Genomic DNA, 21704 nt, shown 5'->3' with positions numbered 1-21704 from the left:
GAAAGTGAACCACGTAGGAAAGAGAGCAAGAGAGAGCGCATACACAGAGGGGAGGAGTGAGGGAGGTGTGAGGCAGATGAGGTAACTTTATCTTAAGTGACTGAATAGTGAAAAGAAGCCTGATGGAAAATAACTACACCCGTTGGTCAATCACTAGTTCCAGTGTAGTGTCAACATCACTGTGTGACGAATCCCAGTATGACAGGAAACAGGTAGGGGACATTACACTCACACCAGGGGTGTTTCCCCTAAGAGACCTGGTCAAAAGTAGTGCACTATCGAGGGGACATGGTGTCATTTGGGACGCAACCCTGAAGAACCTGATTCCCATCAATAGAACAGAGACATCTGACTCACTAAATGGTTAAAGTGAAAAGGTGGAGGGGTGTGAATATGCAGTGTGTGTGTGTGTGTGTGTGTGTGTGTGTGTGTGTGTGGTGAGAGAGAGATGAGGGGAGGAAGGGGGGGCTTTCCACAGAAATAGTGGCTGTGGTGAGTCACAGTGTTAAACGTTCATGTGTTCATTGTTCTCGATAAACAACGTTGTTGTGGTTGGAAAATATGGTTTTTGGTCAGAAGACAGAGCAGTCAGCCGAGCGCATTAACCATGCATCAGTAGCCTATTGCTGCAACCTGGTCTCAGAGCATTTGGGATTAGGTCTGGACTAGGCCATTATTTTGGACTAGGCCATTCTAAAACTTCCAATTTGTTGCTTTTTAGCAATTTTCATGTAGACTTGATTGTGTGTTTTGGATCATTGTCTTGCTGCATGACCCAGCTGTGCTTCAGCTTCAGCTCACAGACGGATGGTCTGACATTCTCCTGTTGAATTCTCTGATACAGAGCAGAATTCATGGTTCCTTCTATTAAGGCAAGTCGTCCAGGTATTGAGGCAGGAAAGCATCCCCAAGCCATCACACCACCACCACCATGCATGACCTTTGGTATGATGTTCTTACTGTAGAAGTGCAGTGTTTGGTTTTTCGCCAGGCATTACTGGAACCATGTCGTTCAAAAAGTTATACTTTTGAATAATCTGTCCATAGAACGTTCTTCCAAGAGTCTTGATGATCATCCAGGTGCTTTTGGCAAACTTGAGTCAACTTTTTTGGACGAGATGGGTCCCATTATGCCTGGCGAAAACCAAACTCTGCATTCCACAGTAAGAACAAATTGGAAGTTTTGGAATGGCCTAGTCAAAGTCCAGACCTAATCCCAATTGAGATGTTGTGGCAGGACTTGAAACGAGCAGTTCATGCTTGAAAACCCACACGTCACTGAGTTAAAGCAGTTCTGCATGGAAGAGTGGGCCAAAATTCCTCCACAGCGACGTGAGAGACTGATCAACATCTACAGGAAGCATTTGGTTGGAGTCATTGCAGCTAAAGGTGGCACAACCAGTTATTGAGTGTAAGGGGGCAATTACTTTTTCACACAGGGGAATTGGGTGTTGCATAACTTTGTTTATGAAATAAATATGTAATTGTTGTGTAATTTGTTCACTTATGTTCCCTTTATCTAATATTAGGTTTTGGTTGAAGATCTGATAACATTCAGTATCACAAATATGCAAAAGTAGAGAAAATTAGAAAGGGGGCAAATACTTTTTCATAGCACTGTAGGTCTGTAACAGTTTGGATCTAGAGTGTCACCCCCTTTGAAGAGGGGGATGACCGCGGCAGCTTTCCAATCTCTGGGGATCTCAGACGATATGAAAGAGAGGTTGAACAGGCTAGTAATAGGGGTTGCGACAATTTCAGAAAGAAAGGGTCCAGATTGTCTAGCCCAGCTGATTTGTAGGGGTCCAGATTTTGCAGCTCTTTCAGGACATCAGCTATCTGAATTTGGGTGACGGAGAAGTGGGGGAGACATGGGCAAGTTGCAGCAGAGGGTGCAGAGCTGGTGGCCGGGGTAGGGGTAGCCAGGTGGAAAGCATGGCCAGCCGTAGCAAAATGCTTGTTGAAATTCTCGATTATCGTAGATTTATCGGTGGTGACAGTGTTTCCTAGCCTCTGGGGGCAGCTGGGAGGAAGTGCTCTTATTCTCCATGGACTTTACAGTGTCCCATAACTTTTTGGAGTTAGTGCTACAGGATGCAAATTTCTGTTTGAAAAAGCTAGCCTTTGCTTTCCTAACTGATTGTGTATATTGGTTCCTGACTTCCCTGAAAAGTTGCATATCGCGGGGGCTGTTCAATGCTAATGCAGTACGCCACAGGATGATTTTGTGCTGGTCAAGGGCAGTCAAGTCTGGGGTGAACCAGGGGCTATATCTGTTCTTAGTTCTGAATTTTTTGAATGGGGCATGCTTATTTAAGATGGAGAGGAAAGCACTTTTGAAGAACATCCAGGCAACCTCTACTGACGGAATGAGGTCAATATCCATCCAGGATACCTGGGCCAGGACAATTAGAAAGGCCTGATCGCTGAAGTGTTTTAGGGAGCGTTTGACAGTGATGAGGGGTGGTCGTTTGACCGCAGACCCATTACGGACACAGGCAATGAGGCAGTGATCGCTGAGATCCTGGTTGAAGACAGCGGAAGTGTACAGTGGGGGAAAAAAGTATTTAGTCAGCCACCAATTGTGCAAGTTCTCCCACTTAAAAAAGATGAGAGGCCTGTAATTTTCATCATAGGTACACGTCAACTATGACAGACAAAATGAGGGAAAAAAATCCTGAAAATCACATTGTAGGATTTTTATGAATTTATTTGCAAATTATGGTGGAAAATAAGTATTTGGTCAATAACAAAAGTTTCTCAATACTTTGTTATATACCCTTTGTTGGCAATGACACAGGTCAAACGTTTTCTGTAAGTCTTCACAAGGTTTTCACACACTGTTGCTGGTATTTTGGCCCATTCCTCCATGCAGATCTCCTCTAGAGCAGTGATGTTTTGGGGCTGTCGCTGGGCAACACGGACTTTCAACTCCCTCCAAAGATCCTCCACCAAATTTCACAGTGGGTGCGAGACACTGTGGCTTGTAGGCCTCTCCAGGTCTCCGTCTAACCATTAGATGACCAGGTGTTGGGCAAAGCTGAAAATTGGACTCATCAGAGAAGATGACCTTACTCCAGTCCTCTACGGTCCAATCCTTATGGTCTTTTGCTAATCTCAGCCTGGCTCTTCTTTGCTTCTCATTGATGAAGGGCTTTTTTCTAGCTTTGCACGACTTCAGCCCTGCCCCTTGGAGCCTGTTTCGAACCGTCCTCGCCATGCACTTCACCCCAGCTGCCGTTTGCCATTCTTTTTGTAGGTCACTTGAAGTCATTCTACGGTTGTTGAGTGACATTCGGATGAGTTGGCGGTCATCCCGATCAGTAGAGTCGTTTTTGCCCTCTGCCGGTCTGTAGCTTTGTTGTCCCCAATGTCTGCTGCTTGACCTTGTTCTTATGAACCGCCGTCTTTAAAAGTTTAAGGATAAGGATGGAAGCAACCTGACGCTCACTGTATCCCTCTGCCAGTAAAGCCTGAATTGAACCCTTCTTTCCTCACTCAAAACTTTCCTTTTCAACTCTTTTGGCATGGTCAGTTGTTATTTTTTGATTAATATTACTTTTGAGGTACTATTAGCAGTGTTTTTGCTATCCAGCTGGTCCTATTGCAAGAGGATAGTGATGACCACAGCAGTGGTTTTTATACTTCTACTCGTTAAATAAGATTTGGTTCAGGTGATCACATAATCAGTACCTAATTCAGTAGAATGAGGTGTGCCTGTGTTGGAATTCAACAGACACTGGAATGGAATGGCTGTCATACATGTAGAGATGCTGATTTAAGAAATATTTGGAGTGGTCTCTTAATTTTTTCCAGAGCTGTATGTATATATATATAGTCCTATATATCAATCTTGAACAGGATTATCTATTTTGGATGCAATTAGAATGGAATTGATGGAGAGAGAGAGAGAGAGAGAGAGAGAGAGAGAGAGAGAGAGAGAGACTGTGAGAGAGTGCTTGCGTGTGCACTGATTTAAAGCAACGATATTCGATGTAAAACTCTGCAGCTGCAATAAAAAAATAAAACTTCTGTACAAAAAAAAATTATGCAAAAAAAAGCCAGATGGAGATGGATAAATTAGACGTGCATTCAGTCTTTATGTTACTGTAGCATAGGCTATGCTGCAGCAAATGTAGGTCTACCTGTCACAATGCAAAGTTACCACGATGATGATGATGAGATGATGGTGGTCCTCTGTAGCTCAAATGGTAGAGCATGGCGCTTGTAACGCCAGGGTAGTGGGTTCGTTCCCCGGGACCACCCATACGTAAAAATGTATGCACACATGACTGTAAATCGCTTTGGATAAAATAGTCTGCTAAATGGCATATTATAAATGGCATATTATGATAGATCTACATACTGAGATGGGTTGTCAGTCCCCACCCTGAGCGTTGATGATTCATCATGCAGTGACCAGAGAGAAGGCCACCGAGAATCCAGATTTAGACATTGCATATAATTTAACAGTTCCATTTTGCGTTATGCTGCTCATATAAATAATTTATAAGAATGTACCGGTTTATCGCAGTTATTTTCTGGCGAATCACCAATTCGCCACAAAATGTCTTCGGAGGTTTTAGTGTCCAGACCCCATTTCGACAGCAGGTCAGTTGCCCAAGCAGGCGAGCAGCTCCCGCCCACAGACACAGAGGCCATATTCAAGCAGGGCTTGTAACCCTCCTCCGGCTTGGCTACCATTCAGCCAAGTACAGCGCGGAGGAATGGAACGTCAATAACTTCTCTACCCTTCACCAGGCCGTTATAGACCGAAACAACGCCGATAGGATTCGCCATGAGTCCAAAACACTGTATACGGAGACCGAGGCCGGGACTCTGCGCACCCAAGCTGAGGGGACGCGGCACCTAGGCGAGAGACTGCAGGATATCCACTTCTGGAAGTCGGAGCTGCAGCAGCACATCGAAAAGCTGTTGGCCGAGACAGACCTCCTCCTGGGGCAGAAGAGGGGGCTGTTCAAGGTGGTACAAAAAATATATAGATTTGTCTTTGCTCTAGTTCACGTAAATACTTTTATCATTACTAAATATTTCCTAGACGTTATTTAACTACAAACCAATCCGAAAATAACTTGATGGTTTTGTTTTGTGTGCCACGGGAGGTGGAGTTGATCAGGAGCGTCCAGGCTCTGTTGAAGAGAACGCTGAGTCAGGCTGTCAATCAAATAAAGTGAGTGACACAATTAGACACCTCTCCCCGCATTCATTTCAACCAACATTAATATTTCAGATGCATCAGCAATAACTACATAAATGGTTCATTTATAAGATCCTCTCTTTTCATTTAATTGTGTGTCAGGGATGACCAAGCAGGCAACGAGAGACAACTGAGTAGGGTGCAAACAATAAGGGTTTTATTTCTCAAAACTTGGATAATACGAATTATGACAAGGAAGTAAACCAAAGTGCTAAAATATACCAAGGGACTTGAAAAACGGACTGTCCTATAAAGTCTTAACTTAAAAAATAACTAAGCTCTAACGTGCAGGAACAGAATGTACATAAACCAAATATCTACTCACTGAAGGGACGTTCCACGGAGACTATAAGGGGAGTGGCCAGCTCCAAGTGGAATCTGCAAACCATCAAGTTTTACATTTAGACAATAATAATATAACGTTAAATACAAGTATTATTTTAGCAATACCAGTACACAATATTAATGTATAACTGTACTTCGCTATTTTAAACTCGTCAAAGGGAAAAATAGTTCCCCCGGGGTGAACAGAGGGTGGGCATTTCCCAACGCCCTTCCGGAACCTTATTTTAACCCTGGGATTCAGGTCGGAAGTCCTTTATCAGAACACTGCTGAGGCACGGAGGTAAACAAGACATTACATTGAACTGTGACTATTTACTTGAGAATGATGATGGTTAAATTATGAAGTTAGATGATTGAGTTAAATTACATCAATGACTGTTACCACGTAAACTATGATGCGTGCACTCAACATAGAAAACAATGATAGCAAATGTCAAACTGTATTTCTGCAATAAAGTTATGTATGGGATATAAGAAACGAACTATGTGTCGCGTCGTCATTTTATATATTATGTGTATCGCCATGTGTATAGTGCAAAGTGAGCTTTAACGTGCATCAAATGAAAATGATATTTGTTATGGCCTGTGTACACTAGCCGCTTCGGCCGCCCAGAGTGGCTCGCTTGTGGGCATGCTGGCAGCATATAGCAGCAGTTCGGTTGTGCGTCAAGAATTCAGCAGAGTAAGTTTGTATTAAGAGCTGGTTATTAAATGGGTAAATAGTTTCATCCATTCTCCATTTCATGAATTTATAAACAGGTAAATAGTAATATGCTCTAAACCGGTCTGGTGACAAACTTTGCTGCCCTGTTTCCAATCGTCCACATTGCTGCTGGGAGAACCTATTCAAGTAAGTAAATACACTTTAAAAAACAAAACTATAGCTGTGTTCGAATACCCATACTGTATACTACATAATGAGTATATACTATTAGTTCATTTTAGTATACTGTTTTTAGAGTATTTACATGGTTCATAGGAAGTGTAGTGTACTGTTTTAAAAAAAATGTTTATTGTTTCTGTATATATGAATTACAAATCAGCCTTTAACTAGTTAAATCATGTTTCTAGTCTATTGCATAGTTACAATGTGCAACCAGCCATTGATGTCCCAGGACCAGGATTGGTAAACACTGTTGAAGTGTATCATTGTAATACATACATGCAGACACAGCATCATTCAAAGACTGGCATTTGATACTCCTGGTATTGGATATGACAGAATGTCTCACAGACATATCTGAACCGCACCTTTATTTGCCAAGGTAGAGTACATGATCAGTGAATATATTCAATGTACAGGCTACAATGTGGGGATCTCATGCTTGGTAATAAGTACATGTATATATGACTTGCATCCTTGGCACAATAAAGTTATTATATTCTACTCAATCCATAGGCTTCATTAATGCCTTTCAGACTGGCTTGAAGTCGATACAACCGGCTATGATAGCGGAGGTTCATAGCTAGGTTCTGAACTAATATTTATACCCAACGTTTTAGGTTCCATACACAGATCGGCTACACATCCTTAGGCATAAAGGTATTTTTATCCTCCACTACACAAACAAGAAAATATTTATCTAGTTACGTTACTTCAGCTGTATTGCATGGCAAATATCAGCAAGGCAAGCTTAAAAAATGGTACATTCAATTTGCAGTAATTGCTTTAGCTAGCTAGATTCTTTACATCCACTGTTTCACAAGACGACAGCCTGGTTTGCTGGTTCTCAGGAGTCCCTAAAACATTAAACAGGAATTACAATTTCATACTCATGTCACAACGCCCATAAAGCTAGGTAGTTGGGTAATGTTGGCTAGACAGCTAGCTTGCTAAATAGCGATTTCCGTAAATTAACGTTATGACAAAAACATATGCATAATCGTTTGTAACTAACATATTCCTCTGAACTGTAAATTTTTTGCATGATTCGTTATGACGTTATAATTACTTACATTTGCTTCCATCCTAGTATTTTTGTCAGCCATCTTTGCTACAGCTGAGCCTGGTTGCAGCCTTCTTCTTCAGTGGGGTTTATCGGCGGTTGGCATCCAACATTATAGTGCATTACCGCCACCTACCGTATTGGAATGTGGGCCAGAGACCGGGATAAACCAAATCCTACCTGCCAACCACGTTTCTCTTAAAAAATATAACAAAATATTTTAGACTAAATCTAATGACGTTCTGCTCAATATACTCTTTAAACTAATTTCCTGTATCCCCTTCTCCCTCATACTAAATCTCATCCTCTCTCTTTCCCTCTGATACTGCCCACACTGTAGCAATACATGCTCCACAGTCTCTATTTCATGACAATAATAACACTTTCCTGATGGATGCTTTCCCATCACGTTTAATGTCTTGTTCAACTGGCTGTGTCCCACCCTTAATCTTGTAAAAATAGCCTCCTCTCTTCTGTTCCTTCCTGCTTTCCTCCCCTCCCCGACTTTCCTCTGTACCTGAAATAAATGCCTTCCCTTATTATTTATATTCCACTGCTCCTGCCATCTCTGTACCATCACTGTATATATCAGTCTTTTTGCCTCTGCCTTGCTCATTGACACTTCAACATCAACATCCCCACTACTAAGTGCTTGTTTAGCCTGTTCATCTACAGCCTCGTTCCCCTCCACCCCCAAACGTTTGCAGCCTATTCATTAGGCACCAAATAAAGGAAAATGGACTCAAACGGGGAGGGACTACCTGAGGTTATCCAATAAGAAACGCTCATTTTCGTTTTCCAGTGCAAATGTTTGCCTATGTTTTACTCCTATGTGCACTAATGAATAATGACCCTGAAATGGGGGTACCAATGTCATTTTCTTAGTCTTATGGCGCCCCCTACTGTGTGTAGTATGTAGCTACTCACCTGCAAAGCATGCAAAGGAAAAACCAAGGAGGCCGAGATGCAAAAAGTGAAAAGTGCTAACAGGTGATAAACAGCACTGACGATAGAAGCCCAAACGTATGCTCCTTTTTTATTCATCACATTTTATCACATTGCATCAAGGCCTCCTTGGTTGATCCTTTTCATGGTTTGAGTGAGAGTACTCTCGCACCGACCACTATCCATTGTAGCCTGAGCGCAGACCCTCACACTGGCTTTCTGCCCCCTACTGTCTCCCACTGTGTGTGTGTATCAGGTGTAACAGAGATGCCAAGCAGACTCTAGAGCTGGACTGGTCTGATAAGTACCAGGCCTACAGTCTGGATGACCAGTGTGGTCGCTACAACAACATGAGTACTGACACACAGTACCACCCCAACTCAGCCAACCTCCAGGACCAGTGTGGTCGCTACAACAACATGAGTACTGACACACAGTACCACCCCAACTCAGCCAACCTCCAGGACCAGTGAGTCGCTGTATTAAACACTCTTTATTTTTATTAAATATATATTTTATTGGATGTATGAGTGCATACAATTCTTGACATAATTATGCACAAATATATCCTTTAAAAAGATTCTTACACACTCTATTTCACACAAATGTAACACATTTTTTACTTCAGATTTTCCTTCAGTTTCTGAAAGTCCTGTTGAAAGTTATTCAGATGGGTATTAGAGCCTTGCACCAAGACGGTACCAGTGTGATAGAGATTGACTGTAATGACGCCCTTTAAGTGACTGTCTTCCACATACACTTTGACCTGTATGGCATCGTTGATGTCTCTCTCTTCAGTGTTGGGGTAAGTTTGACACAGGGCACTACGCCAGGCCGTGGGGTGGGCTGTGTAGAAAACATAGTTGGTTTTGACTCTGTTCTTGCCCAGTGCTTTTTTGTAATCCACTATCAGAGTCTCCGGATGTTTCCTCAAGACTTTCCTCTTGTGATGTTTCCTAGCCTCAGAATCCATACCTTCAGGGTATTGGATTTCAATGGTCTGCACCACACCTATACTGATGCTGCCTCTAAGCCCTGTTGTTGGTGGTGTTGACAAAGTCTCTGCTTGAATATGATTTATTCCAGCTCCCTCGTGAGGTTTTACTGTCAGCATTTTCGACTGTGAGGTTGGCCACCTCAGGCCTCCAAACAGTCCTCGTAGAGGTCTTTCCAAAAATGTTCCAAAAACTCTGAACATTTCAAATGATGTTGAGAACTTTAAGGTAAAAAAGATATCTTCAGTATCTCACGTTGTTGTTGTATATTTAGTCCTGTGCAATCTGAGGAATTTGTCCCTCTGTCCTAATGTAGCCTGTTGAACATCCAAAACATGTAGAAAGATCAGAATGTTGAGAACATAAGTACTAACTTACAGTCCCAATCTTAAAGTTTATACAGCTCATTACAAGTGCCAACAACTGGGTGACACATAGCCTAGAGGTTATGAGCATTGGGTCTGTAGCAAGGCAGTTAACCACAACAACTGCTCCCTGGGCGCCGTGGACGTCGATTAAGGAGGGCTTGGGTTAAATGCAGAAGACACATTTTGGTTGAATGCATTCAGTTGTGCAACTGACTAGGTACCGCCTTTTCCCTTTCTTTCCCAATCAAGGTTTATTATTATGTCCACTACGAAACTAAAACTAACCATGAAAAAAAGAACACATTCTCTTACCAGGAATAGGATGATTAAAATCCCCCAAAAACGCTGCGAGTCGCAGTATGCGACTCTAACACACAAGGCTCCTTCCGCATTTAAAAAAGTACAGTTTCAAAAACTACTGCAACAGCATTGGATGCCGCCAACATGCCTCTTCCGGCGGTGTTTTGAACAGTGCGTGTCGTATGAAGATGACAAAAGCATCTTGAAAGTGACAGTGTTTTCCAAAAATGTCTACTACACACACACACGTTTAACAAGTTAAGTGACAGTGTCTACTGTACTATCTCTCTCATCTGAATTTAAAAGTGTATAGACTAACCAGGAAACGTGTATGCAGTGGTGGAAAAAGTACTCATTGTCATTCGTGTGTAAAAGTAAAGATACCTTAATAAAAAATGACTCAAGTAAAAGTCACCCAGTACAATACTGCTTGAGTAAAAGTCTACAAGTATCTGGTTTTAAATGTACAGTGGTGGAAAAAGTATTCAATTGTCATACTCCAGTAAAAGTAAATGCTATACCTAAAATTCCTTCTATTCAGCAAACCAGACACTTTAATTTTTTTTTATTTACGGACACAGTGGCACACTCATTTACAAACACAGTCCGCCAGATCAGATGCAGTAGGGATGTGGTGTGTGTGTGTGTGCTTGAGTAAAGCGAGAAAGAGTGACTAGTGAAGTTGGGAAAGTTCATTATTGAAATCAAATCAAATTGTATTTGCTTCATAAACAACAGGTGTAGACTAACAGTGAAATGCTTACCCTTGCTGTCTCTGCCGGGCCGGTTCCCCTCTCTCCACTGGGGTTCTCTGCCTCTAACCCTGTTACAGGGGCTGAGTCACTGGCTTGCTGGTGCTCTTTCATGCCGTCCCTAGGAGGGGTGCGTCACTGGAGTCGGTTTATCTGAGTTACTGACGTGATCTTCCTGTCTGGGTTGGCGCCACCCCTTGGTTTGTGCTGTGGTGGAGACCTCTGTGGGCTATACTCGGCCTTGTCTCAGGATTGTAAATTGGTGGTTGAGGATATCCCTCAACCACCAACCCATTGTCTTCTGACAACTTCCGTCTCGCTTCCGCATTGTCTCCGTGCTGCTGTGCTGTTTGTTGCTACTTGGCTACCTGCCAAACTATTCACGTTTTACTTTTAATAAACGTTTAATCAATCTCTGTGTTCAACAAATTTACCAACTTTTTAGTTTTGTCCTCACTCATCTTTTTTCGTTAAACTTTTTCACCCCGGACGTTTTATCCCGAGACAGAAGAGTCATTTTCCTGTGCGTTTTTGCTGCCAACTTTACTTTATTTTCCTTTTTTCCCATCGCAACTTTTTTCCCTCATTCAACTTTTTTCACTCCGGACGCTTTATCTGGACATGGTTCGTCAACATCTTCAACAGCCGAAGCTAAGTAGTAACATTAACATGATGTCTTCTAATTGCAGTCGCTGTACTCATAATATACAGGAGAACGATCGCCTTACGGCGAGAATAGCTGTGCTACAAGCCCAGATTCAGACGCAATCGTTAGGCAAGGGTAATTTCAGTGTAGGAAAGGAAGAAACAGCGTCTGTGCCACCAGTAAGTACAGATAGTAACATTAGTATAAATCCCCCGCACAGTCCCCCGCAGCCGGACAACTTTCTCATGGCTTCTGGAGGGAAATACCGTTGGAATGCTCAACCGGTGTCGCTCATTCAGCCGACAGAAACTTTCAACCGGTTTTCCCCATTATGTAGCGAGTCGGAGTCTGAGTCTGAGTCTTCTCTTGTCTCTACTCCTCCCGTTACGGGGTCTGAGACGCCGAAGGCTCCCACCATTAGCTCTGACAAATTGAAAACCCTAGTCATTGGCGACTCCATTACCCGCAGTATTAGACTTAAAACGAATCACCCAGCGATCATACACTGTTTACCAGGGGCAGGGCTACCGACGTTAAGGCTAATCTAAAGATGGTGCTGGCTAAAGCTAAAACTGGCGAGTGTAGAGAGTATAGAGATATTGTTATCCACGTCGGCACCAACGATGTTAGGATGAAACAGTCAGAGGTCACCAAGTGCAACATAGCTTCAGCGTGTAAATCAGCTAGAAAGATGTGTCGGCATCGAGTAATTGTCTCTGGCCCCCTCCCAGTTAGGGGGAGTGACGAGCTCTACAGCAGAGTCTCAGCACTCAATCGCTGGTTGAAAACTGTTTTCTGCCCCTCCCAAAAGATAGAATTTGTAGATAATTGGCCCTCTTTCTGGGACTCACCCACAAACAGGACCAAGCCTGACCTGCTAAGGAGTGACGGACTCCATCCTAGCTGGAGGGGTGCTCTCATCTTATCTACCAACATAGATAGGGCTCTAACTCCTCTAGCCCCACAGTGAAATAGGGTGCAGGCCAGGCAGCAGGCTGTTAGCCAACCTGCCAGCTTAGTGGAGTCTGCCAATAGCACAGTCAGTGTAGTCAGCTCAGCCATACCCATTGAGACTGTGTCTGTGCCTCGACCTAGGTTGGGCAAAACTAAACATGACGGTGTTCGCCCTAGCAATCTTATTAGGATAAAGACCTCCTCCATTCCTGCCATTATTGAAAGAGATCGTGATACCTCACATCTCAAAATAGGGTTACTTAATGTTAGATCCCTCACTTCAAAGGCAGTCATAGTCAATGAACTAATCACTGATCATAATCTTGATGTGATTGGCCTGACTGAAACATGGCTTAAGCCTGATGAATTTGCTGTGTTAAATGAGGCCTCACCTCCTGGTTACACTAGTGACCATATTCCCCGTGCATCCCGCAAAGGCGGAGGTGTTGCTAACATTTACGATAGCAAATTTCAATTTACAAAAAAAAAATGGCGTTTTCGTCTTTTGAGCTTCTAGTCATGAAATCTATGCAGCCTACTCAATCACTTTTTATAGCTACTGTTTACAGGCCTCCTGGGCCATATACAGCATTCCTCTCTGAGTTTCCTGAATTCCTATCAGACCTTGTAGTCATAGCAGATCATATTCTAATTTTTGGTGATTTTAATATTCACATGGAGAAGTCCACAGACCCACTCCAAAAGTCTTTCGGATCCATCATCGACTCAGTGGGTTTTGTCCAACATGTCTCTGGACCTACTCACTGCCACAGTCATACTCTGGACCTAGTTTTGTCCCATGGAATAAATGTTGTAGATCTTAATGTTTTTCCACAAAATCCTGGACTATCGGACCACCATTTTATTACGTTTGCAATCGCAACAAATAATCTGCTCAGACCCCAACCAAGGAGCATCAAAAGTTGTGCTATAAATTCTCAGACAACACAAAAATTCCTTGATGCCCTTCCAGACTCCTTCTGCCTACCCAAGGACGTCAGAGGACAAAAATCAGTTAACCACTTAACTGAGGAACTCAATTTAACCTTGCGCAATACCCTAGATGCAGTTGCACCCCTAAAAACGAAAAACATTTGTCATAAGAAACTAGCTCCCTGGTATACAGAAAATACCAGAGCTTTGAAGCAAGCTTCCAGGAAATTGGAACGGAAATGGCGCCACACCAAACTGGAAGTCTTCCGACTAGCTTGGAAAGACAGTACCGTGCAGTACCGAAGAGCCCTCACTGCTGCTCGATCATCCTACTTTTCCAACTTAATCGAGGAAAATAAGAACAATCCAAAATTTATTTTTGATACTGTTGCAAAGCTAACTAAAAAGCAGCATTCCCCAAGAGAGGATGGCTTTCACTTCAGCAGTAATAAATTAATGAACTTCTTTGAGGAAAAGATCATGACCATTAGAAAGCAAATTACGGACTCCTCTTTGAATCTGCGTATTCCTCCAGGGCTTAGCTGTCCTGGATCTGCACAGACTCTGCGAGGGCCTGGGATCGGGAGAGACACTTAAGTGTTTTAGTACTATATCTCTTGACACAATGATGAAAATAATCATGGCCTCTAAACCTTCAAGCTGCATACTGGATCCTATTCCTACTAAACTGCTGAAGGAGCTGCTTCCTGTGCTTGGCCCTCCTATGTTGAACATAATAAACAGCTCTCTATCCACCGGATGTGTACCAAACTCACTAAAAGTGGCAGTGATAAAGCCTCTCTTGAAAAAGCCAAACCTTGACCCGGAAAATATAAAAAACTATCGGCCTATATCGAATCTTCCATTCCTCTCAAAAATTTTAGAAAAAGCTGTTGCGCAGCAACTCACTGCCTTTCTGAAGACAAACAATGTATACGAAATGCTTCAGTCTGGTTTTAGACCCCATCATAGCACTGAGACTGCACTTGTGAAGGTGGTAAATGACCTTTTAATGGCGTCAGACCGAGGCTCTGCATCTGTCCTCGTGCTACTAGACCTTAGTGCTGCCTTTGACACCATCGATCACCACATTCTTTTGGAGAGACTGGAAACCCAAATTGGTCTACACGGACAAGTTCTGGCCTGGTTTAGATCTTACCTGTCGGAAAGATATCAGTTTGTCTCTGTGAATGGTCTGTCCTCCGACAAATCAACTGTACATTTCGGTGTTCCTCAAGGTTCCGTTTTAGGACCACTATTGTTTTCACTATATATTTTACCTCTTGGGGATGTTATTCGAAAACATAATGTTAACTTTCACTGCTATGCGGATGACACACAGCTGTACATTTCAATGAAACATGGTGAAGCCCCAAAATTGCCCTCGCTAGAAGCCTGTGTTTCAGACATAAGGAAGTGGATGGCTGAAAACTTTCTACTTTTAAACTCGGACAAAACAGAGATGCTTGTTCTAGGTCCCAAGAAACAAAGAGATCTTCTGTTAAATCTGACAATTCATCTTGATGGTTGTAAAGTCGTCTCAAATAAAACTGTGAAGTACCTCGGCGTTACTCTTGACCCTGATCTCTCTTTTGACGAACATATCAAGACTGTTTCAAGGACAGCTTTTTTCCATCTACGTAACATTGCAAAAATCAGAAATTATCTGTCCAAAAATGATGCAGAAAAATTAATCCATGCATTTGTTACTTCTAGGTTAGACTACTGCAATGCTCTACTTTCCGGCTACCCGGATAAAGCACTAAATAAACTTCAGTTAGTGCTAAATACGGCTGCTAGAATCCTGACTAGAACCAAGAAATTTGATCATATTACTCCAGTGCTAGCTTCCCTACACTGGCTTCCTGTTAAGGCAAGGGCTGATTTCAAGGTTTTACTGTTAACCTATAAAGCGTTACATGGGCTTGCTCCTACCTATCTTTCCGAGTTGGTCCTGCCGTACATACCAATACGTACGCTACGGTCACAAGACGCAGGCCTCCTAATTGTCCCTAGAATTTCTAAGCAAACAGCGGGAGGCAGGGCTTTCTCCTATAGATCTCCATTTTTATGGAACAGTTTGCCTACCCATGTGAGAGACGCAGACTCGGTCTCAACCTTTAAGTCTTTACTGAAGACTTATCTCTTCAGTAGGTCTTATGATTGAGTGTAGTCTGGCCCAGGAGTGTGAAGGTGAACGGAAAGGCTCTGGAGCAACGAACAGCCCTTGCTGTCTCTGCCAGGCCGGTTCCCCTCTCTCCACTGGGGTTCTCTGCCTCTAACCCTGTTACAGGGGCTGAGTCACTGGCTTGCTGGTGCTCTTTCATGCCGTCCCTAGGAGGGGTGCGTCACTTGAGTGGGTTGAGTTACTGACGTGATCTTCCTGTCTGGGTTGGCGCCCCCTTGGTTTGTGCTGTGGTGGAGACCTCTGTGGGCTATACTGGCCTTGTCTCAGGATTGTAAGTTGGTGGTTGAGGATATCCCTCTAGTGGTGCGGGGGCTGTGCTTTGGCAGAGTGGGTGGGGTTATATCCTTCCTGTTTGGCCCTGTCCGGGGTTTCTTCGGATGGGGCCACAGTGTCTCCGGACCGCTCCTGTCTCAGCCTCCAGTATTTATGCTGCAGTAGTTTATGTGTCGGGGGGCTGGGGTTAGTTGGTTATACCTGGAGTACTTCTCCTGTCTTATCCAGTGTCCTGTGTGAATTTAAGTATGCTCTCTCTAATTCTCTCGTTCTCTCTTTCTCTCTGAGAACCTGAGCCCTAGGACCATACGTCAGGACTACCGGGCATGCTGACACCTTGCTGTCCCCAGTCCGCCTGGCCTTGCTGCTATTCCAGTTTCAACTGTTCTGCCTGCGGTTCTGAAACCCCTACCTGTCCCAGACCTGCTGTTTTCAACTCTTAATGATCGGCTATGAAAAGCCAACTGAGAGACCTGAGCCCTAGGACCATACGTCGGGACTACCGGCCGTGGTGACTCCTTGCTGTCCCCAGTCCGCCTGGCCTTGCTGCTATTCCAGTTTCAACTGTTCTGCCTGCGGTTATGGAACCCCCTACCTGTCCCAGACCTGCTGTTTTCAACTCTTAATGATCGGCTATGAAAAGCCAACTGAGATTTATTCCTGATTATTATTTGACCATGCTTGTCACTTATGAACATTTTTGAACATCTTAGCATGGTTCTGTTATAATCTCCACCCGGCACAGCCAGAAGTGGACTGGCCACCCCTCATAGCCTGGTTCCTCTCTAGGTTTCTTCCTAGGTTTTGGCCTTTCTAGGGAGTTTTTCCTAGCCACCGTGCTTCTACACCTGCATTACTAGCTGTTTGGGGTTTTAGGCTGGGTTTCTGTACAGCACTTCGAGATATCAGCTGATGTACGAAGGGCTATATAAAATAAAATTGATTGATTGATTGATTGATTGATCCCTCTAGTGGTGCGGGGGCTGTGCTTTGGCAGAGTGGGTGGGGTTATATCCTTCCTGTTTGGCCCTGTCCGGGGGTTTCTTCGGATGGGGCCACAGTGTCTCCGGACCGCTCCTGTCTCAGCCTCCAGTATTTATGCTGCAGTAGTTTATGTGTCGGGGGGCTGGGGTTAGTTGGTTATACCTGGAGTACTTCTCCTGTCTTATCCAGTGTCCTGTGTGAATTTAAGTATGCTCTCTCTAATTCTTTCGTTCTCTCTTTCTCTCTGAGAACCTGAGCCCTAGGACCATACGTCAGGACTACCGGGCATGCTGACACCTTGCTGTCCCCAGTCCGCCTGGCCTTGCTGCTATTCCAGTTTCAACTGTTCTGCCTGCGGTTACAAAACCCCTACCTGTCCCAGACCTGCTGTTTTCAACTCTTAATGATCGGCTATGAAAAGCCAACTGAGAGACCTGAGCCCTAGGACCATACGTCGGGACTACCGGCCGTGGTGACTCCTTGCTGTCCCCAGTCCGCCTGGCCTTGCTGCTATTCCAGTTTCAACTGTTCTGCCTGCGGTTATGGAACCCCTACCTGTCCCAGACCTGCTGTTTTCAACTCTTAATGATCGGCTATGAAAAGCCAACTGAGATTTATTCCTGATTATTATTTGACCATGCTTGTCACTTATGAACATTTTTGAACATCTTGGCATGGTTCTGTTATAATCTCCACCCGGCACAGCCAGAAGAGGACTGGCCACCCCTCACAGCCTGGTTCCTCTCTAGGTTTCTTCCTAGGTTTTGGCCTTTCTAGGGAGTTTTTCCTAGCCACCGTGCTTCTACACCTGCATTACTAGCTGTTTGGGGTTTTAGGCTGGGTTTCTGTACAGCACTTCGAGATATTAGCTGATGTACGAAGGGCTATATAAAATAAAATTGATTGATTGATTACTTACAGGCCCTTCCCAACAATGCAGAGAGTTATGCAAGCGGACCTGCTGTTGCCACACACATCAATTCCCCATCCCTACTAAACACACACACATTACATTTTAGCAGACGCTCTTATCCAGAGCGACTTACAGTTAGTGAGTGCATACATTTTTTTTTTTATACTGGAATCGAACCCACAACCCTAGCGTTGCAAATGCCATGCTCTACCAACTGAGCTACATCCCTGCCGGCCATTCCCTCCCCTACCCTGGACGACGCTGGGCCAATTGTGCGCCGCCCCATGGGTCTCCGGTCGCGGCCGGCTACGACAGAGCCTGGATTCGAACCAGGATCTCTAGTGGCACAGCTAGCACTGCGATGCAGTGCCTTAGACCACTGCGCCACTCAGGAGGACACAAGATTGACACACAGACACCAGTGCACCATCACTACTAGCCATTTCCCCAGAGGATATTGTAATCTGGTTGTCAATCTTTACCAGGGTTAATTCAAATTGAAGACACCCAATTCAGGAAGTGATTTGAATTTTAACTTTTAAAAATAGAACTACTTTTTTAAAGAAATAGCTTCTCTTCCATTTATTGAGAAGTCATTGAATATAGATTCCCTCTTTTCAATTATTTCAGTTTACTTCCTGAACTGACTGACTTCAATTTGAATTGACCCCCAACCCTGACCTTTACCATACACATTTACCCATTAATTATATCATGGTTTGGTTAGCTTTCAAATTCACTGGTGTGTGAAGAACAGTTTGCCACTGTCTGTGTGCACACATCTAACAACGCTGCCAAACATTAGGCACCAAGACAGAGTTAGAATAAGGTAGTGTGGTGACTGGTGGTGTGTTTTCTCTAAACTGATTTTTAAAACACCCCTTTTCTAACAAGTCTTTTCCCTCTTACATAGCCACACAGACAAAACAAACACAGATATTCCTAGTCCTACACACAACACATTCATATTTTATTATATCCTCCAAAGAACCACTCTGAAACCCCCCAGCTCAGAGCACCCTTTCCCAGCCACGATCAGAGTGACAGCCCCTTTTTGGAGTCCTGGAGGAGACAAGGTACTGTGGACTGTGTGGAGCTAAAGATCAGAGCTGCTACTCCAGACAGACAGACAGACAGACCTCCAGACAGACAGACAGACCTCCAGACAGACAGACCTCCAGACAGACAGACCTCCAGACCGCCAGACAGACAGACAGACCTCCAGACAGACAGACAGACCTCCAGACAGACAGACCTCCAGACAGACCTCCAGACCTCCAGACAGACCTCCAGACAGACAGACCTCCAGACAGACAGACAGACAGACAGACCTCCAGACAGACAGACAGACAGACAGACCTCCAGACCTCCAGACAGACCTCCAGACAGACAGACCTCCAGACAGACAGACAGACAGACAGACCTCCAGACAGACAGACAGACAGACAGACCTCCAGACAGACAGACCTCCAGACAGACCTCCAGACAGACAGACCTCCAGACAGACAGACAGACAGACAGACCTCCAGACCTCCCAGACAGACCTCCCAGACAGACAGACCTCCAGACAGACAGACAGACAGACAGACAGACAGACAGACCTCCAGACAGACAGACCTCCAGACAGACCTCCAGACAGACAGACCTCCAGACAGACAGACAGACAGACAGACCTCCAGACAGACAGACAGACAGACAGACCTCCAGACAGACAGACAGACAGACAGACCTCCAGACAGACAGACCTCCAGACCTCCAGACAGACAGACCTCCAGACCTCCAGACAGACAGACCTCCAGACCTCCAGACCTCCAGACCTCCAGACAGACAGACCTCCAGACCTCCAGACAGACAGACAGACTGTAATTGCATCATCATTGTGTGGCAAAGCCCAGTGAAACAGGAAATTCCACACCCAGGGGCGTTTCCCAAATGACTATGAGTCCTGGTCAAAAGTACTGCACTATCTAGGGGACATGGTGTCATTTGGGACGCAACCCTGAAGACACTGATTCCCATCAATAGAACAGAGACATCTGACTCACTAAAGGGTTTAAGTGAAGAGGTGGAGGGGTGTGAATCTGCTGTGTGTGGGGGGTTGGTTCTTCTACCCTGGTGGGAACCTAAAATCCCCATAATTCCCCACAAGGATAGTAAAACAAGGAATAATCTCCCACCTCCCCATCAGGACAAAGGCTATTTTAACCTTAGGGGTTAGGTTTAGGGTTACAATTAGGTCTAGGATTAGAATTAGGGTAAGAAGTTAGTGGTTAGGAGTTCGATTTAGGGAAATAGTATTTTGAATAGAAATACATTTTAGGTCCCCACAAGGATAGAAGAGCATAACGTCTGGGTGTGTGTGTCTGCGTGCGTGCGTGTTAATGAAAAACACACAAGGGCCACTGTCATCTCAAAAGTCACAGTTATTATTTAAATTATTAAAATAATAATAATTAATCAATTAAAGAGGCAATCCGCAGTTGCTACATCAATTTTTGGACGTATAAATTTGTATATATAAGTCCCCAAATTAGTTAGCACACCTAACGTAAGCCTATTTTCAGATGAATACATTTGAAAAGTGTGTGTGTGTGTATTCATCCATGCACCATTTGTTGTTAACTGATAATTCCTTTGTAACGGTGGGGCATTATCGCGTGTCCAGTTATTCACAATGCTTCCTTGGAAACAGGTCACCTGGCAACGCAGCGCAAATGCAAAAAAGTTATTCTTCACTTCCCCTGTGTGGCTGTTGTTATGCGGAGACTCCGTTCACTACAATCTTGTGTCGGATCGCAGTGTTTTTAAAATCAGGTATCACCAATTCTCCACAAAATGTCTTCGGAAGTTTTAGTGTCCAGACCCCATTTCGACAGCAGGTCAGTTGCCCAAGCAGGCGATCCGCTCCCGCCCACAGACGCAGAGGCCACATTCATGGAGGACTTGCATCCCTCCTCCGGCTTGGCTACCGCGGGGTACCGTTCAGCCAAGTACAGCGCGGAGGAATGGCACGTCAATAACTTCTCTACCCTTAACCAGGCCGTTATAGACCGAAACAACGCCGAGAGGATTCGCCATGAGTCCAAAACACTGTATACGGAGACCGAGGCTGGGACTCTGCGCACCCAAGCTGAGGGGACGCGGCACCTAGGCGAGAGACTGCAGGATATCCACTTCTGGAAGTCGGAGCTGCAGCAGCACATCGAAAAGCTGTTGGCCGAGACAGACCTCCTCCTGCGTCAAAAGAGAAGGCTGTTGAAGGCGCTGGACGCCACCGAGATCCCGTTCGCCATCGCCACGGATAACCTAACCTGTCGGGAACGGCGGCTGGGGCCCGACCTGATTAAAGACCGCGTAGAGGAGGAGCTGCTTAAGGTGATTAAAACAATAAGATCGATTTGTCTTTGCTCAAGTAAACCTAAATACTTGTATCATTACAAAATGTTACCTACACGTTATTTCACTAGACACTCATCCGAAAATAACTTGATGGTTGTGTTTGTGTGCCACAGGAAGTGGAGTTGATCAGGAGCATCCAGGCTCTGTTGAAGAGAACGCTGAGTCAGGCTGTCAATCAAATAAAGTGAGTGACACAATTAGACACCTCTCCCCGCATTCATTTCAACCAACATTAATATTTCAGATGCATCAGCAATAACTACATAAATGGTTCATTTATAAGATCCTCTCTTTTCATTTTATTGTGTAATCACACATTTCCGCACAATTAGTCTAGGAAAGGCCTAAAGGACGACAGCTGAGCTGGGTTGCAGCCTATTCATTAGGCACTAAACAAAGGAAAATAGACTCAAACAGGGAAGGACTACCTGAAGTTGCCCAATAAGAAACGCTCGTTTTCGTTTTCCATTGCACATTGTTTTAAGTTTTGCTCAGTGTGCACCGGTATGGGTGGTCCTCTGTAGCTCAATTGGTAGAGCATGGCG

The 21704-nt window shown here is 44.3% G+C and overlaps 2 protein-coding genes across 8 annotated transcripts in view; one reads left to right on the top strand and one right to left on the bottom strand.

Moving 5' to 3' along the window:
• Window positions 1–7577, bottom strand: part of LOC121534328 (lipopolysaccharide-induced tumor necrosis factor-alpha factor homolog) — a 24412-nt gene extending 16835 nt beyond the window's left edge. Inside the window, exons 1-2 of one of the 7 annotated variants that reach the window (XM_045218796.1) lie at window positions 7520–7577; window positions 5544–5596 (exon numbers count right to left, since the gene is read on the bottom strand). Coding sequence is in view for 3 of the 7 variants with exons in the window: in XM_045218792.1 (XP_045074727.1) it covers window positions 5544–5607 (64 nt within the window). In the remaining 4 variants the exon portion in view is untranslated. Of the gene's footprint in view, window positions 575–4521; window positions 4750–5543; window positions 6463–7519 lie in introns of those variants that run through there. The other 6 variants (XM_045218792.1, XM_045218791.1, XM_045218797.1 and 3 more) reach the window with 6 other exon arrangements.
• Window positions 7578–20438: 12861 nt separating this feature from the next.
• LOC121532878 (tektin-4-like) lies at window positions 20439–21359 on the top strand. Its single transcript, XM_045218802.1, has 2 exons — window positions 20439–21135; window positions 21273–21359. The coding sequence occupies exons 1-2, from the start codon at window positions 20596–20598 to the stop codon at window positions 21345–21347; spliced, it is 615 nt and encodes a 204-aa protein (XP_045074737.1). The 5' UTR covers window positions 20439–20595; the 3' UTR covers window positions 21348–21359.
• Window positions 21360–21704: the final 345 nt, after the last annotated feature.

Source organism: Coregonus clupeaformis, unplaced genomic scaffold (assembly GCF_020615455.1).
Source record: "Coregonus clupeaformis isolate EN_2021a unplaced genomic scaffold, ASM2061545v1 scaf1810, whole genome shotgun sequence".
Taxonomy (NCBI): Eukaryota; Metazoa; Chordata; class Actinopteri; order Salmoniformes; family Salmonidae; genus Coregonus; species Coregonus clupeaformis.
This window is presented reverse-complemented; position numbering and strand designations above follow the sequence as displayed.

Bases quoted from the DNA above. Each gene is read 5' to 3' on its own strand.
- LOC121532878 (XM_045218802.1), top strand. From the start codon at position 20,596: ATGTCTTCGGAAGTTTTAGTGTCCAGACCCCATTTCGACAGCAGGTCA. The intron at 21,136-21,272 runs GTGATTAAAACA...TGTGTGCCACAG, and splicing joins TAGAGGAGGAGCTGCTTAAG to GAAGTGGAGTTGATCAGGAG.